Source organism: Carcharhinus amblyrhynchos, chromosome 6 (assembly GCF_965287045.1).
Source record: "Carcharhinus amblyrhynchos chromosome 6, sCarAmb.v2.hapA, whole genome shotgun sequence".
Lineage (NCBI taxonomy): Eukaryota > Metazoa > Chordata > Chondrichthyes > Carcharhiniformes > Carcharhinidae > Carcharhinus > Carcharhinus amblyrhynchos.
Genome location: NC_137329.1, coordinates 87204166 through 87223127, shown reverse-complemented (window position 1 = coordinate 87223127; position 18962 = coordinate 87204166). Strand labels below are relative to the sequence as shown.

Sequence of the window (18962 nt, the reverse complement as noted above, 5' to 3'; positions counted from 1 at the left end):
ATTGATGTAGTTTGTAAATGGCTGAGCCCCCAGCACTGATCCTTGTGGCACTCCACTAGCCACAGCCTGCTGACTTCAAAATACCCTGTTTGTGCCCATTCCTCTGCAGGGCTTAGTGTTGGGGTCCTTGCTGTTTGTGGTATATATTAATGATTTGGATTTAAATATGGGAGGCATGATTGGGAAAATTACAGGTGACACAAGAATCAGGCCCTGTATCTGATAGTGAAGAGGATTTCTCTGGACTCCAGAATGATATAAATGGATTTGTTGAGTGCGGACAAACAGAAAATGAAATGCAATCTGGAGATATATGAGGTAATGCATGTTGGGAGAGCAAACCAAGCAAAGGAATACTCAATAAATGAGAGAATATTGAGAGGGGTAGTGGAAGTGAGAGAACTTGGAGTGCAAGTCAACAGGTTCCTGAAGATAGCAGGACAGATAGACCAGATGGTGAAGAAGATGCTAAGATGCTTTCCGATAATGGATAGGTATAAAATACAAATCCAGAGATGTAATGCTGGAACTATATAAAATGCTGGCTCGGCCATTGCTGGAGTTTTGCGTACGGTTCTGGTCACCACATTATAGAAAGAACATGATTCCGCTGAAGAGAATATGGATAAAATTTATAAGAATGTTGTTAGGACTTGGAAAATTGCAGGTGTGGATAGGCTAAGGTTGTTTTCCTAAGAGCAGAGGGGGCTGAGGGATAGCTGATTAAGGTGTACAAAATTATGAGGGGCGTGGATAGAGTAGATAGGAAAGACTTGTTTCCCCTACTGGATTGGTCGATTATTGGGGACACAGATTTAAGGTGATTGGTAGAAGGATTAGATAGGATGTTAGGAAAAGCTTTTGCACCTGGAGGGCGATGAGTGTTTGGAGTTTGCTGCCTGGATTGGTGGTTGAGGTGATACCTGGATCTGTATCTGAGCTGCTGTAACCTGCAAGACTCGGGGCCGGGTGCTGGAAGGTGGCACTAGAATAGGTGGTTAGTTTTTTCAGCCAGTGCAGATGCAATGGGCTGAATGGCCTCTTCCTGTGCCATAACATCTCTATGGTTTTTATGATGTTCAACTGTTTTGAACTACTAACAATTCAGCTGTACATCATCAGAATAGGACTGGCTTCCCATAGAATTGAGATGCTTGTTCCACCCCAAAATCCTCCTCCCCTTCATTTGTCCTGAAATGATGGCTCATGCTTCTTTGGATGTGATATCTACTGGTGTTTTATAGGAGCCTAGGCAATGGGTTTCAGCCAACAATTTCAACAGCTGTAAAACAACAACAGAGTCCATTCTCAATGTTACTTGACACACAAATTCAAGCTGGAGGTTTTGCTCTCTCTAAGGGTGCTGAAGACGATTGTAAAACCTGTTAACGTTTCAGATGCAATCAGCAAACATAGATCACAACTTCTTATGTTTGGATGAATCCTATATCATATGGATATATGTGTTTGAGAAAGCAGAGAGCTTTTACACAGGATTCACTGATCACGGTGAATAATTCTGAAGGTTTACAGATTATTGCAATCTCAGCAAAAATTGGGTCACAAATATTTGAACTGAATTATTTCTTGTGAGCAAGCAACTGGAAGCAAAGAAAGAACTGTTTATAATTTACCTGAAAAAATATATTTGATCTGAGATTAGTACAATATTATTGCCCTCTGATGGGTAGAGTTTGATTTTACAATACCTAAAATTTTTGAATGTTTGTACCTGTTGAGTCTGTGACAGCCAACAAAATTCTCACTCCTGGACCGTTAATACAGGAAGACCTTACTTCAAATAAGTTCACTGGAAAGTGAATGAATGTCTCCTTGAATTATGCTTTCAGTCCAAAGGGTTGATGAAAAGCTGTTTGACATTTAGGCATGTTCTTTAGTCCTATGTCTATGGTAGAGTTTGGGGTCCACATTCAGCACTTAGTAATTAGTGTGTGTGCGTTTTTGGTCAATTAATTCAAAAGGTTGAATTGTGGAAGGAAAAGCAGAAATGGCAGAACTCTGTGTACTTGCAGTGGTAAATTGTACAAATACAGATACAACTTAATGAAGAAGTGCCAGTCAATTTTAGAAGTATAATCATGGTAGCAGTTTTCCTGTTAACTCACACGGATTGACACTGACATCAATTGTGCCATCATCCACGCTCCCATCTATACTGCTCAATCAGGTGAAGGACAGTGTCAAAAATGGAAGATACCAGATACTGAATTTAAAAGGAAGGAATGCTACTTTCAAAATTGAGGTTGGACAATGTTTGCATTTGGTCATTGATTACAGTCTGGAAATTGTAAGGACCAAGAGAGGAAGTATAGTTGTTCAGATGTTTATTTAAACACAATGAGTCATCTCATTTCAGTTTCTCAGTCATGCTGTTATGCATAATAGGGCTTCCTGCGTGGCCTCAAAGCTCTGGAAATGGTATACCAGAGGGTACCACGTTCAATTTCCAGCCTTGCCCTTTCCCTGAATCTCCACCTTCCCCCAGCCATGCAAGGGATTTCAATAAGAGAATGCAAACAGCATGACAGTCTGCTGAGGTGTGATGCTCTATGTGCTATATGCTCCAGGGTGGACATGACTGGGTCCATTCGGCTGCCTGAGCAAATCCATACCTTTCATTGGCCAAACCTGAAGTGGCAATTTGTTTCCACTTTGTAACTAAAGAGGCAAAAGAGAAATGGGGACCAAAAGAGGGAACCATGGGAAGGATGAAATAAATCTATCTCATCAAACTGTAAGATGTATGGTGTTTTAGAACTCAGAGTTAGTTTTTAAGCTGTCTGCTCCCATGACAAACATCAATAGGTCAGATATACTGTAGGTAAAATGAGAAAGCACCTACTGAAACCTACAGTGCATTGTATTCTGCTTAATGAATGAGGTGAGGGAACAAAGCTACATATAGACCAACCAATGGGCATTGGATTACAGCCACTTAGGGAAATACTTATTGTAATAACCAACAGGACACAATTTCAGCCAAGATCACTTTTCCGAGGATGTCCCATTTCTGAAAAATGTAACATGACCAGAGGTAAGTGGAAGAACAATATAGATCAAGTATTCGTGTATTGACTTGGGTAATGAGATTTCCTTAACTATAAAAAAACATTTTTTGTCAATAATTATGGTCAGCCATACCTGTAGCATATACTATCCCTTTGTCCCAGCATTCAGGAACTTCCTTTCAAAATAAATTAATTATTTTAAAGCATATTTGAATCTTTGAATACCTTGATGTAAATTTTAAAATTAATTTGTTCATGATTCCCTCTATATCAGTCCAGCCATGCTTCTTGTTAAACAATTGATGTATATGCAGAGTACTGTCAGAGAAATATTGGGGAAATATCCAAATGAATGTGTTATAAGTCAGGAAAGAATCTAACAAGTTTACCTTTAAAAAATTACAATATTACTACCCGTTAGTGCTTAGTTTTACTTTCATTCTATAACATAAATAAAATTTTCTTTAGGTATCCAGACAGCTCCAGTGAAACTGGACAAGACACATATTTAGTCATTTTCAAAAGAAACGATCTGCATGTCTTCCTGTTTTACTCTGAATGTCAGCACATCATTTCTGAGATGATGCAACTCAGTCATTTCCAGTCCTCAATAGAACTGAACAATGTTTGTGTTCCTTTGCCATCCGTTGACTCTCCTAGTATTCAGTCACTCATTTTGCTCCACACTTTTGTTTGATGTGTGCAAGTATTATTTTTGTCTTCTCAAAGCATAGGATTGTGTCATTGTTGAGCAGAATTTCTTGTGGAGAATATGAAAGTGGGAAGAGATTGTAAAGTGCACAGCATTCTGGGAGTTGTAGCTTGTTCACCCACTACTTGCCATACAGATATCAATAATACTGTCCATAAGAATGGACTGCAGCTCCCAGAGTGCATTGCAATTGTTGCAGACTCACACTGGTATTACTTAATGTCAAATTGCATCTGACTCCTCTTGTCTAATGGTCATGAGACGGAAAGGGCAGCCAACCTATAACATCCTTTTAAGCAAAGAGTGCATTTTTTTAAAAAGTAGATATCATACTGATGCTGTGGTAGATTGGTATTAAATTCCATTCTTCTTTTGTTGATTCCTTCTCATTTCTTTCTTCTCCGTTTCTCTTTCATTCTGTCTCTTTTCCCCCTAGCGTTAAATGTCTTTTTTTTCTGTCAGGGTTACTTCCTCACTTGCAGGTGAAGACTTCAGTCCTTTCGCTGCATGTGTTGCACTTGACAAAGCAGCACCAATGGAACTTGCAGTTGCACTGCCACACTTTGGTATACTGGTGGGTATTGTAACCTCGACCACAGCACATCAGGTCGCAACCATCTCCATGGTGAGAGGTGCGATTACATAATCTTCCCTGTGTGCCCACACTACCTGTTGAGCTGTCCTCCTCGCAGTAGTTTGGTGATCGCTCTATGTAAACTAGATCTGTGACCATGGGTTTTCGGTAGGTCCTGGGTTTCTTGATTTTAAGAAAGGTGGGCTGTCGTAATCTGGTGGCCCTGACAGCTTCAACATGAACAGCCTCGCTGTACTTTTCTTTCAAGATGTATCCAATCTCTCGGAATTTGGGAAGAGTTGTCCAACACGTCTTGGTTGTACACGAACCAGAGACACCATGACATTTGCATTCCAACTTCATTCTTTCTTCCAAAATCTATTGAAGATAGAATAACAAATATTACATATGAACGTAAATTACTGACATTGTGTTCTTTATCAATATCTTGACTTCAGTTTGGCTTTATTTGAGATTTGAGTTATAACGAGAAAGTATCCTTGGTTGCTCTGCAGTAAGTATTGGGGGGTGCTAGTCTTTGATGGTATGGCAAGATTTGCATAATTTGCTGGTTTGTAAACTTATAGAACTGTAAAAAGCTATTCAGTTCATTTATTTGAACAAATTTGCTGTCAGTGTATTGTCTCGTTTTTTTCTTTAACTTTTGTTAATATTTGAAATAACCACCCTCCATATTTTATCTTTTCAGTTAAGACAAGTCTGGCTAGATTTGTAGGAAGAAGAAGGAAGGAAGGACCAGAGTATGAGCAATTAGGTGGATGGGTGAAGTGTTCACTTTGAATTCCAATTACTGGCCTGCAGAATTTTAAGCTGCCTTTTGCAGTTCAGACGTTGACAGACTTGAGTTTTCAGTTTTTTTGGGGGATTCTTTAAGACCACTTTAAATCAATGAGAATGAATTAAACCCTCAGGATTCCAATGCAATACTACAAGTTTTCTCCTACCTACTGATTTCTTGAAATTCTCTATTCCATCATCACTTTACACAACCATTTCAGTGTATGTTTCCTTATTAGCTCCCTATGTTGTGTAACTACCTGGTCCCTGGATTTTCCTTACACATGTGATTCCTCCATTCTTTATTTTCATTATATTTGATTTAGTAAAATTGTATATGTTGAATCCATCTTAATGTATGTTGGAATTTTCTGAGGAAGGTCCATCTAAAAAATCCCAGTATGTCTTTTAGACTAGCTTTGTTTCACGGCAGTTAACTTTGGTACCTTTGAAGTTGTTTGACTTGATGTACACCTAATGGCAGCATCTAGCACTCTGAGGCCAGGATATTTCAGATAGTAGGGTTTTCCTTCCCACCATCCGGCGAGTCAGCAGCGAACACATCCCCGGTCAACACTGCATGTCCTGCAGCCATTTCATTCTTGAATGAATATTAATGGGCTGCAGAAGGGACATCCGCAACCCACTTGGGAGCAGGCCCTGCCTTAGAGAGTTGCCAGCCAGTCTGATTGGTCATTAACTCCCTAGACCATGCAGAAATAGAGCTGTAGTAGACAGAAGTGGAAATTCATGAAATGCATGGTGCTTTGGTCCTGGGAGTGCATGGAAAGGGGCGCTTCTGGGCAGGGCAGGTAGGGAAGGCCTTGGGATGGATAGTGCAGGACTCAGGTGTTGGGGGAGAGGTGGTGTAGGAGGACGGAGATCCAGTGGCCACCAGACCTTTGGATGAGGGCTTCTGATGGAGTCACCACTCCCTTCTTCCTGCCTGAGGCCTAAACCTGTTCACTTTTGAGTTTCCCTCACATCACACCCAGCAAATTCTCCTGCGCCAGAAATTGAGGCTGGGTGGAAAATGGCCCATAAGTTGTCAATAATTGGCCACTTTAGATCCTCATTTGGTCATTTTGGGGGGATTTGAAATGAATTGGCCGTCGGTAGTGGTGAAGGCAAATTCGATAGGGTCTTTCAAGAGACTTCCGGATGATACATGGAACTTAATAGAATTGAGGGTTATCGGTAAGCCTAGTAGGTATGGATATCATCAGCGCAACTTGTGGGCCAAAGGGCCTGTTTGTGCTGTAGTTTTTCTATGTTCTCTGTTCTCATTTGGGGCAAGGGCTGCCAACCTTGTCCAAGCCTTGCCTGCCCCAGCATGAAATCGTAGAGGTCGGGGCAAGAACCCAGCAGGAAACCCATTTGTTCTATTTCATTCTCTCCCCGCCACCTAAATACCTGCTGGCGGAACAGCGTGAAAGAGAAGCCTTAGGTTAGGGGTACAATTTTGCTACTAAATAAAACTGGTTTCCTTTCCCGAATACGTGAACAGCATTCCTTACTGCATTCAGTGGGAATGGTTTGATTTTCCACATCAGTTTGTTCTCCATGTTTGCGGCACTTGTACACTGGAAATTGCTGTCCATCAGCCAGCCACTAAATTATAGCTACTTAACCCAGCAGCAAAATTATTGGATCCACCAGAAACTGGCTCTGAGTTTCTGCCACTAGAGTTAAGCAGTTTAAGCTAATCTCCCAGAATCTAAACCAAACAAACTCCACAAACCACCTTGTGGTAAATTGCATCAGCAGTTGGGTTGATCCTTTAAATCTCAGGTGTGTTAAGGTACATGAGTGAGAAAACGCTTGTGTGCTCCAGTAAACTGACAGACTTTTAGACTGCACAGACAGAAAATTACCGAAAAGCATCAAGCTCAGCCTTTTAATTGGATCAACCTGTTCTCTCCCATCACAGATTTTGAGTCTTTGACACAAGTTCAAGGTGAACCAGTTTTGCTATTTACTCCACCTGCTTCTTACAGTTAAGAAGTTTCAACTGTTATTCGGAATGCAACTTTTTTTTGTTTCTGCTTCTTTCTGTTGTCGATCAGGGATGTGGGATATGTCTTGCGGAATGTGAAGTTTGTGTTTGCTCAGTTCCTGTACTGCTGGTTATGAATCGGTTCTTCAATCCACTCATCTCTTTGCCAGGAACCAAAGACCCCTAACTAACCAATCAATGGACTTCAGATAGTATATTAACATGACCTAATACTAGTTACAATATGCAGATTTCAACTGGAAAGATTGGGCATCTGAAACAATGGGATAATAACTAATTATGATGTAAGTTCATCAGCTAATAAACAATCAGCAATGTATCTCTGCTTTTCTTACCTAACTATCGATTGTTTTGTAACCCAGATGCTGCCCATGTACCATTCAAACTAAATAAATCCCACCCCAATTAAGTGTAATAGCCAAGTGCTCATTATAAAATTATAGATGCCCAGTCTTTAATAGGTGTGTAAAGACTGGATTTTTAACTCTTTAAGTACTAGGTGCAAAATGTTCATGCTTTCATGCACTTAGCTGGCATGACAAAATTTAAACTGTAAGTCATATCACAGATAATTTCTCCTATTTCAGATATTGACATTCTGAAAGTTTGACTTAAAAAAATACAAGATTTGGTTCCATGTTATTGCATTCAATGAAGACAAATAATAATTCACATTTTATATGGTTTTTATTAACATACTTGCTGGACAACTAGCTGAAAGTTAGTTTAGCTAACATATTGACTAACCAAACCAAAAGTGCACAAGCCAAATTCCCACAGAATCAATGGTGTGCTGCCAGTGCTGAGGAAACCCTTAGCCAAAGAGCAGACTGTCAGCAAGTAGCAGTAATGGCTGAGCATATTGTACATTGAAATTTCCACACTAGCTTAACCCTTCAACTTTATGTAAAATTGCTAACTGATGCATCTTTTGTGTATGCAAAGTTTACTTTTGTCCTTCTTTCAAGTGTGATGTTTCCATCTTCACATCCACTCCCTTGAGACAGAACAGTGAAATTTCCACTTCCTATAGGCACTGATCTTTTCTCTCTGTGACACCTAACGGGAAGACTGTGTTAAAAAATAAATTTGAGTTTGTACCATGTTTTTCACAACCGCAGGATGTCCCAAAGCATGCTACATTGAATTAAGTACCTTTGAAGTATAGTTGCTATTGTATGGGGCCAATCTTTGTTTCCCTACACACTCTGTAACCATTCAGAGGTGGAGTATTGCACTGACTTGGGGCAAGCTCTTTGGTTATGCTGCTGAAATCTGTCAAAGCAAAACTGAAACCTGTGTGTTAGCTTGGATCACTGGTATTCTCTTATCCTCTGCATCAGAAGGTTGTGGGTACAAGCTGAATTCTCAACATGAGACATATTGTAGGTTGACACTTCAGGTGGTATCTTATAAAACCTGTGGTAGCATTAGGACAAGAACAGGGCATTCTCTCTGTGATCTGATCAAGTAATACCATCCCAAAAAAAACCAAATGCATTGTAGGATTTTGTTGTGCACAAAATGGCTGTCATGCTCACCAATAAGAGTGACTGCGCCACAAACGTAATTGACTGAGTAAATTAGATAATATGGTATGGAGTGAATCAAGTGTTGGTGGGGGACAGCAATCATATCATAAGGTTTAGGATGGCTATTGAAAAAGATGAGGAGAAATCCAGAGTAAGAATAGTTATTGCGAGAGGACCAGGTGAAAATGAATCTGGCCCAAGATAAAATCAAAGATAAGCAGAGAAAACTAATGGAATAAAGGGCTGCCTTATAAAGAGGAGATCATGATGTACTGTTAATGTATATTCCTATAAGGTGACAAGATAGGCCAAACAAATCTAGAGCTCCCTGGACAACAAGAGAGAGACTCAGATAAAGCAGAATATGACAGATGTTAGCTGGATAATACAATTGTGAAGCAGGCTCAATATAGAAGGTTCAGAGAAGTGATAAAACATTTGATTAACCCCACTAAAACAATAGTCTGGATGTGGCAAGACCTGCTGCAGAGAATGCACACAGAACCGTGAAACTTCCACTTCTCACAGGCACTGATCTTTTCTCTCTGTGACACCTAACAGGAGGACTGTATTTAAAAAATAGATTTGAGTTTGTACCATGTTTTTCATAAGATGTCCCAAAGCATGCTATGTTGAATTAATTACCTTTGAAGTATAGTTGCTATTGTAATGGGGCCAACCTTTGTTTCCCTACAGACTCTCTAACCATTCAGAGGTGGAGTATTGCACTGACTTGGGGCAAGCTCTTTGGTTATGCTGCTGAAATCTGTCAAAGCAAAACTGAAACCTGTGTTGGACCAGCAAAAAGTTGGTTGGCTTTCGGCAGGACTGGATGATCCCAGTGGCGGGCAAAGCTGGAAAATCCCACCCAATAGTTCAGCCTCATCTGGAATATTGTGTCCATTTCTGGGCACCACACTTTTCAAGCATGTGAAAGCTTCAGAGAAGGCGGAGTAAAGATTCTCTATAATGGTTCCAAGATGAGGAACATCTGTTATATGGATATACTGAGCAGCTGGGACTGTTTGGAGAAGAAAAGTTTGAGAGGAGATTTAATAGCAGTATTCAAAATCATGAGGGATCAGAGCAGAGTAGATTTGATAAACTTCCTATTCGTAGATGGATCAAAAACCAGAGGGCACCAATTTAAGGTGATTGGCAAAAGAAGGAATGGTGACATAAGAAAAGACTATAGAAGTTCTATAAAATCCCTACAATGCAGAAGGAGGCCATTTGGCCCATTGAATCTGCACTGACAATAATCCTGCCACCCCACATATTTACCCCGCCAATCCCTCTAACCTACACATCCAAGGATACTAAGGGGCAATTAAGCATGGCCAATCAACCTAACCCGTACATCATGTGGGAGGAAACCGGAGCACCTACAGGAAACCCACACAGACACGGGGAGAATGTGCAAACTCCACACAGACAGTGACCTAAACCAGGAATTGAACCCAGGTTCCTGGCGCTGTGAGGCAGTAGTGCTAACCACTGTGTCACCATGCCTCCCTTTTTAAGCCCTTTTTAAGCAGCAAGGGGTTAGGTTCTGGAAAGCTCTGCCTTACAGTGTAGTGGAGGAAATTCAGTTGATGCTTTCAAAAGGGAAATGGATAATTATCTAAAGGGAACAAATTGCAGGTTTATGGGATGAAGGCAAGGGAGTGGAAATAAATTAATTGCTCTTCCAGAGAGCTGACACATACATGACAGGCTGAATAGCCTCCTTCTGTGCTGTAATCATTCTATGATTCAATAATTTATAAGAACTTTGAAATGTTTCTGAGAGGCATGATAAGATGTCATATAGATACAGATTATTTCTTTGAGAATCAAAACTCAACTCAGCAATCCCTGAATAAACCCTTATTACGACCTGCTGAGCATGTTCAGCTGTTAGAAAATGTTCATGCTAGGCAGCACGGCAGTATCTTTTATAATGCAAAGATCACAGGTTTGAACCCTAGGGCAGCTTACCAATCAAATCTATCTGTTCTACTTGGGACCAGTGTTTAGCATGATAACCTTGTTTAGTGCAGTGTCACATGTTATTGGGGCATTTCATAATGTGAGGGTGTGAAAAACTGAGCAAACTTGGCATGGAAAATGGTCTTCTATCATGCCACATTGTGGAGGAAATACTTATTGTGGAAACTAAGCAAATATTCCTAATCCTGAGCTAAATGAGAACAGGGAATTTAAATGCTGGCTGCAGCCGGCTTTCGGATGAAGAGTCTCTGGACCGATTGTTTAACATCTCCTCTATATTGGGAATCATATCAAAACCACCTCTCAGAAACTGTTGTAGACTTATAGATATGGTGCTTCAAACTGATGGAATAATAGCCTGCTGAAGTAATCGGGGGGGTTGCCCCAAACAATATGATGTGCAGTGCAATTCTGGTGTAAACTAAGCGTGCACCTCACCATATTGGCATTTGCAGTGCTGTTTTTCACTGATTCACAAGCCCAGTTAAATCAAATTTGCAGGCTCTAATATTGTAGTTGCATAGATTGAGGGATGAAAATTGGTCAGGACACAGGAAGAACTCCAGCTTTTCATTAATTTGTGGTAGGTGGGCTTTTATATCTAACTGAGAATATCTAACTGGAGTACTGTGTGCAGTTTTGGGCGCCGCACCTGCGCAAGGATATTTTGGCCCTGGAGGGAGTGCAGAGGAGGTTTACTAGGCTGATACCGGAGTTGAGGGGATTGAGCTATGAGGAGAGGCTGAATAAACTAGGCTTGTACTCGTTAGAGTTTAGAAGAATGAGGGGAGATCTCATTGAGACGTATAAGATGATGAATGGGATGGATAGGATAGAGGTGGAGAGACTCTTCCCGCTCAAAAAAGACAGTAGGACTAGGGGGCACAGCCTCAAGATAAAGGGGAGGCGGTTTAGAACGGAGTTGAGGAGGAACTTCTTCACTCAAAGGGTGGTGAATCTCTGGAATTCTCTGCCCGTTGAAGTGGTGGAGGCTGCCTCGCTAAATATTTTTAAGAAGCGGGTTGATGGGTTTTTGATAAGAGAAGGGATTAAGGGTTATGGGGAGAGGGCGGGAAAGTGGAACTGAGCCACGACAGATCAGCCATGATCTTATTGAATGGCGGGGCAGGCTCGAAGGGCTAGATGGCCTACTCCTGCTCCTATTTCTTATGTTCTTATGTTCTTATGAGAAGGTAGGCCTTTAATATCTAGAGTACCTCCCATGGCATAGCATTCCCTCAGTACTACAGTGAGGTGTCAGCTTGTATTAGCTTGGGAGTTGTGCATCTCTGCCTTGAAAGCAAGAATGTTACCACTGAACTATCACTAAGCTGATCATTTTGAAATTTGAGATAAAATTATTCTGAGTTTAGATTAAATACTTAGAAGTATATTCACTTTTTAAGAATTGGATTCATAATGATAATTCAAACAATGTCAATTTAATCAGTCACTAATGTTCTAGTAAAATCAAGAAACACAATAAAAATGCTATAACCAAACCCATCCTTCCAGGGCTTGTTAACCTCTGTTAATGAACAAGTAGGCACCATAGGCAAAAAACAATTTTCCAATATATGCATAAAGTTCTTTTTGTGTCACATAATTTTACTTCCTCAGAAACTTGTTCTTGGAATTTTTCTGATTTTAAGGAGAATCAAAATAAGATCCTTTTAATAATAGTGAGAAGCCAGGCAACATTTGTGAAGAGAAAAACAGAGTCAGCATTTCAGGACTATGACCTGTTCTACTGAAAAGTCACTAACCTGTAAAATTAATTCTGTTTTTCTCTCCACAGATGCTGCCTGCCTTGCAGAGTATTTCCAGAATTTTCTGTTTTTATTTCAGATTTCCAGCCTTTATATAGTACTTTGATTTAAGTTAAGGTTTCCTAATGCTAGGGTGCCAATTTAGCAGATTATACCAGAGTACTAGGGGATTGTGTGTTGAAACCTCTGACAGCATGGTATCTCAGCTCAGAGAGATGTTAAGGATTGCCATATTGTTGGGTCTTCAGATAAAATTTCAATCCGGGCTCCCATTTGCTGCTTTGAGTGGCGGATGCGGAAATTAAAAACTCTATGAAGCAATGCTGGGAGATTTCCTGGTGGTTTGGTTAATATTCACTTTTCCACTAACACCAAAAAAAGAACTGATTATTAAGTTTTGAGTTTGTTTATTAGTGTTACAAGTAGACTTACTGCATTGAAGTTACTGTGAAAATCTCCTACTAGCTACACTCTAGCGCCTGTCTGGGTGTGCTGAGGGAGAATTTAGCATGGCCAATGCACCTAACCAGTACATCTTTCAGACTGCGGGAGGAAACCGGAGCACCCAAACCCACAGAGGTATGAGGAGAACGTACAGACTCCACAGACAGTGGCCCAAGCCAGGAATCATAAGAAATAGGAGCAGGAGTAGGCCATCTAGCCCTTCGAGCCTGCCCCGCCATTCAATAAGATCATGGCTGATCTGTCGCTGCTCAGTTCCACTTTCCCGCCCTCTCCCCATAACCCTTAATCCCCTCTCTTATCAGAAACCCATCAACCCGCGTCTTAAAAATATTTAGCAAGGCAGCCTCCACCACTTCAACGGGCAGAGAATTCCAGAGATTCACCACCCTTTGAGTGAAGAAGTTCCTCCTCAACTCTGTTCTAAACCGCCCCCCCCCTTTATCTTGAGGCTGTGCCCCCTAGTCCTACTGTCTTTTTTGAGCGGGAAGAGTCTCTCCACCTCTATCCTATCCATCCCATTCATCATCTTATACGTCTCAATGAGATCTCCCCTCATTCTTCTAAACTCTAACGAGTACAAGCCTAGTTTATTCAGCCTCTCCTCATAGCTCAACCCCCTCAACTCCGGTATCAGCCTAGTAAACCTCCTCTGCACTCCCTTCAAGGCCAAAATATCTTTGCGCAGGTGCGGCGCCCAAAACTGCACACAGTACTCCAGCTGCGGCCTCACCAATGCCCTATGCAGCTGCAGCAAGACCTCCCTACTTTTATATTCAATCCCCCTCGCTCTGAAGGCCAGCATCCCATTCGCCTTCCTGACCACATGCTGCACCTGCAAGCTGGGTTTTTGCGACTCATGCACAAGGACCCCGAGGTCCCTCTGCACCGTCGCCTGCTGCAGTTTTTTGCCACGTAAGTAATAGTCCTTCCTACCATTATTCCTACCAAAGTGGACCACCTCACACTTGCCAACATTAAATTCCATTTGCCATTTCCTGGTCCAAATCCAGGTCCCTGGCATTGTGAGGCAGCGGTGCTAACATTGTGCCACCATGCCACCCCAAGGATTGTTTGCACAGATTAAGCAACTACAATCTAATATAATGTAAATAGTTCATTGTACATGAAAGAAGGACTTGTATTTATATATACCAAAATCTTGCTCCCGTTCCTGTCGGTAGGATCTTACAATCCCACCAACAATACACCTTGCCGTGGGTTTCCCAGTAGTGAGGCATATGTTCAATGGGAAAATCCATTGACAATAGTGGGACTGTAATTTCTCATTGCCAGCAAGCATGTGCCACCTCTCGCCATTGTGGAGAAGGAGAAAAATCCTATCCATATTTCCTGCCATAATTTCAAGATATCACAAAGTATTTTCCAGATAACGAAGCATTTCTGAAATGCAGTCACTGAGGCAATGCAGGAAATGTGAGGTGTTTTGAGATGTTTCTGGGAGATGTAATACAGCACCAGGTAATTGCAAGTCTTTTATTTTCTTCTGGCTATCTTCAAATATTAAGTTTGTAATCTGATTACGTGCTCCCTCCATCCTTGTGATTAACAAACCTTTCAGTCCTATTTTCAGATTGTTGTTCCTTTCTTGGCCAAATGCCAAACCATCTGCTGAGAAATGGCACAAGCTGAGTTGTCTTCTTATATTCTTATGTTGAAGCACTGAATCTCACCCTTGGCTTCAGTTTAAATATCTTGCAGCGATTGTTAAGGGTAAAGGTGGGGCTTGAAATGTTTCTCTGTTTACTTATATGTTGGAATACTTACTGCATCTGTTTGTGGATTGAGGATTGGCTATCTAACAGGAAGCAGAGAGTTGGAATAAATGGGTGCTTTTCTGGTTGGCAGTTGGTGACTAGTGGCGTGCCGCAGGGATCGGTGCTGGGGCCTCAACTGTTTATACATAGATGATCTGGAGGAGGGGGCTGAGTGTAAGGTAACAAAATTTGCTGATGACACTAAGATGAGTGGAAAAGTGAATTGCATGGAGGACACGGAAAGTCTGCAGAGAGATCTGGATAGGCTGAATGAGTGGGCGAGGATCTGGCAGATGGAGTATAACGTTAGCAAATGTAAGGTTATCCACTTTGGATGAAATAATAGTAGGATGGAATATTATTTAAATGGTGTAAAGTTGCAGCATGCTACTGTGCAGAGGGACCTGGGGGTCCTTGTGCATGAATCACAAAAACCCAGTCTACAGGTGCAGCAGGTGATCAAGAAGGCGAATGGGATGCTGGCCTTTATAGCGAGGGGGATAGAATATAAAAGCAAGGAGGTCTTGCTGCAACTGTACAAGGCACTGGTGAGGCCACAACTGGAGTACTGTGTGCAGTTTTGGTCCCCTTATTTGCAAAAGGATATATTGGCCTTGGAGGGAGTACAGAGAAGGTTCACCAGGCTGATACCGGAGATGAGGGGGTTAGACTATGAAGAGAGACTAAATAGACTGGGCCTGTACTTGTTGGAGTTTAGAAGACTGAGGGGGGATCTTATGGAGACTTACAAGGTAATGAAGGGGCTAGATAGGGTAGAGGTAGAGAGATTCTTTCCACTTAGAAAGGAAACCAGAACTGGAGGGCACAGTCTCAAAATAAGGGGGAGCAGTTTAGAACAGAGTTGAGGAGGAACTTCTTCACTCAAAGGGTGGTGAATCTCTGGAATTCTCTGCCATTGAAGTGGTGGGGGCTACCTCTTTGAATATGTTCAAGTCACGGGTAGATAGATTTCTGATAGACAAAGAAATTAAGGGTTACGGGGAGCAGGCGGGAAAGTGGAACTGATCCACTTCAGATCAGCCATGATCTTATTGAATGGCGGGGCAGGCTCGAAGAGCTAGATGGCCTACTCCTGCTCCTATTTCTTATGTTCTTATGTTTGGGTCCAGCACAAATTAAAAGTGCTTGTGTCTCTCAAACTCGCACTGGAAATGCTAAGTGAGACAAATGTAGGAATTTTTGGCCTAGCTGTTGTTGCTCACAAGTCTACAGTTCAATTTTATCCCCAAAATGACTGCATTAAGACTAATGGTGAGCAGTCTCACTAAGAAAGGGCACGAAGCAGGCAGAGTGGAAATTCTGTTGCAGTATAGGGCTCTACATTGCTGAAAAAACGTGAGGAGTTCTCTGAACTTTATCTAACCAATGCTTGACTTGCAGTGCAGGGACACAAGAATTTCATCTTGAAGTATCTCACTGATGAGCACAAATACACACAAAAAATCTATATATGCATTAGATACATTGGAATTGAAGTTCTCTCAATTCAGTGTGCAAGATGCACAGATTTTACCTTTCTCCCAGCCTCATTGTTATGCAGATTCATCAGCCTCCTGGCATTTTTTTTTATTTCCCTTGCATCCACGAATTTCCTTGAGAAATCGATTCCATATTTGATGTCTGCAGAGCAGCCTCCCCATTTCCAGCCTTCCTCTTGGTTGTAGTAGCCCTGTTTCTCTCGATCACAGCCGCAGTTACTCAGGTTTCCTTGACTACATGCAGCAGTCACTGCATGAGCTACACCAGCCGCAGTGATGGCATAAGTGAATGCCGCTTCTCTGCTACCTGTAGGCACAGGATGGCAACAATTAGGACATCAGGCAGTCGTGGGCTTTTTGCGAACCAAGTTATTTTTAAAGCATTAATGCAACAGTGCACGGGCTGACACTTCATTTCATCACAGAATATCTAACAATCCAGCAGACTGAATGAGAAATGAAGATTTTAGTCTGTTATTGTGGAGACCATTCACTGAAGTTCTTGGAATGCACCATCTAAAATGAAAAGAAACTTTCTCATCATTAGAAGCAACAGCAGACATGAACTCATCTATTTATTCATTGAAACTAAACAGGCTAGCAGCAAGAGCAGCTGAGATTGAGATGATAACGTTTTTGAATAGAAGTAAGATAGGTATTTAGTAGGGAAAAGGATAACTGTTTCTAGGGATAGATACAGGCTGGAGTTTTCCAGCTTCTCTTCCGTGGCAAGTTTTCCCAGTAGGAACATTGCTGCAGAGGCAGGCACCAGTAGTTTCAGTGGGAGAACTATGTTGAAATCTTACTGAATTGAACAGGCTGAGTGAGTGATGTAATATCTCAAAAAGGTCAGCAACATTAATGCAGAACATCAGTTTTCAGGATTTACTCAATCTAAGAGATAAATTAATGACAGAGGATACGAGATGATAGTGACTGATTATAACAATATAAAGGAGTTGGATTATCACTGAAAGGTGATCATTCCCGCAGCAACAAGTTTAATATTCTGTATACTGGTTGAAAATCTATCTGCAGCTTAGAGTTAGTGTCCTCTGCTTGCCAACTCCCCCCCCCGACACCTTCACCCCCTCCCCGACCCCTTCGCCCCCTCCCCGACCCCTTCGCCCCCTCCCCGACCCCTTCGCCCCCTCCCCGACCCCTTCGCCCCCTCCCCGACCCCTTCGCCCCCTCCCCGACCCCTTCGCCCCCTCCCCGACCCCTTCGCCCCCTCCCCGACCCCTTCGCCCCCTCCCCGACCCCTTCGCCCCCTCCCCGACCCCTTCGCCCCCTCCCCGACCCCTTCGCCCCCTCCCCGACCCCTTCGCCCCCTCCCCGACCCCTTCGCCCCCCCCGACACTTTCGCCCCCCCCCGACACTTTCGCCCCCCCCCGACACTTTCGCCCCCCCCCGACACTTTCGCCCCCCCCGACACTTTCGCCCCCCCCGACACTTTCGCCCCCCCCGACACTTTCGCCCCCCCCGACACTTTCGCCCCCACCGACACTTTCGCCCCCACCGACACCTTCGCCCCCCGAAACTTTAACCCCTTCAACATCTTCATCTCCCTCCCAGTTTCGCCCCCATCCTTTACTCTGCTGCTCACACCACACCATCCTTGGCCCCTCTCCCCATTTACCGCTCTTTTACCAGTGCTTGGCGAGGACCCTAACATTCTGAATCAAGTCTAACATCCATGAAGCTGAAACTGCTGTGTGGAGACAACCCTCCATCCTGCCCAACCCCATTGGACCTGAGGACCCACCTGGACTGTGCTCCTCCAGGCTCCAGTGGCTTCAGACCTCTCGTCCTTTCTCTGGATGTCCTTGGTGTGAACAAGGTCCTGAAGATAGGCCCCCGACATTTGCACACCATGGTAATGCAGCTGTATTCTGGACCAGTATGTTTTCCCACTGGTGTAATGCAGAATCAGAAAGATTCTGGATGGGCCTTTATCTGCCTTCCATTAGCGGGATGCAGATTGGTTTCATGCCAGCCTCCAGTGAGATTCCCTAATCTGCCATGGTGGCACCAGTAGGAATCTTACTGGAAATTCATGCTGGTGTGAAGCTGAGATTTGGACTCCTGCTGAACTCTCTCCTTCCCACCACCCCCATTCCCCCAAAACCATTGAATTGAACCTGCCCGTGGAGACATGGGAGAATTCATGAATCAATTAGTTAGATTTTGAAGTTCAATGCTTATATTTGTAGATGGTACCAAATTATCAGAGGCAACTGAATCTGAGAAGGCAGCTCAGAAAATATGAAATGAATTGGATTATCTATGAGTGGAAGAATGACAGATAAAATATAATACAGGGAAGTTTAAAGTACTGCACCCAGGGAGGAAAAATGGACAACGTACAATTCTCCATGAGTAATGTTGAAGTAACTAAGAGAGCTGAATGAGATCGAAGCGTAAGAGCAGACTTGACACTGACGATGGCAAGCTACATCAACAAAGCAGCTGGAATTTTGAACTCTACTGTCAAAGTAGTACAGGAGATTAGGTGTTGGTGTTCTTATCGACACAAAGAGCAAATTAAAAGTTCCTTATATCCAACCATTTCCATTCGGCAGATCTGCAGTCATGATTGCTAGGGGCAAAATGAATAGCTTTCAAAAGAAACTGATGTTGAGTATAAAACATAGGAAAGCACACAAATTATTTTGCTTGCTAATCAAACCACACTTTAAATACTGATTTCAGGTATAGTAATCATAGGGACGACATTCAGGTGCTGGAAGCATAACAGGGGAAGAGCTTTAACATCCAATATCTGTGCTGAGGAAATAAT

At 42.4% G+C, this 18962-nt stretch overlaps 1 protein-coding gene across 2 annotated transcripts in view; it reads right to left on the bottom strand.

The window, feature by feature from the left end:
- Positions 1-3446: 3446 nt before the first annotated feature.
- wnt7bb (wingless-type MMTV integration site family, member 7Bb) overlaps positions 3447-18962 on the bottom strand; it is an 83635-nt gene continuing 68119 nt past the window's right edge. For both annotated transcript variants that reach the window (XM_080190881.1, XM_080190880.1), the window contains exons 3-4: positions 16198-16469; positions 3447-4693 (exon numbers count right to left, since the gene is read on the bottom strand). In XM_080190881.1, the coding sequence (XP_080047007.1) occupies positions 4214-4693; positions 16198-16469 (752 nt within the window). In that variant the 3' untranslated portion in view covers positions 3447-4213. The remainder of the gene's footprint in view (positions 4694-16197; positions 16470-18962) is intronic.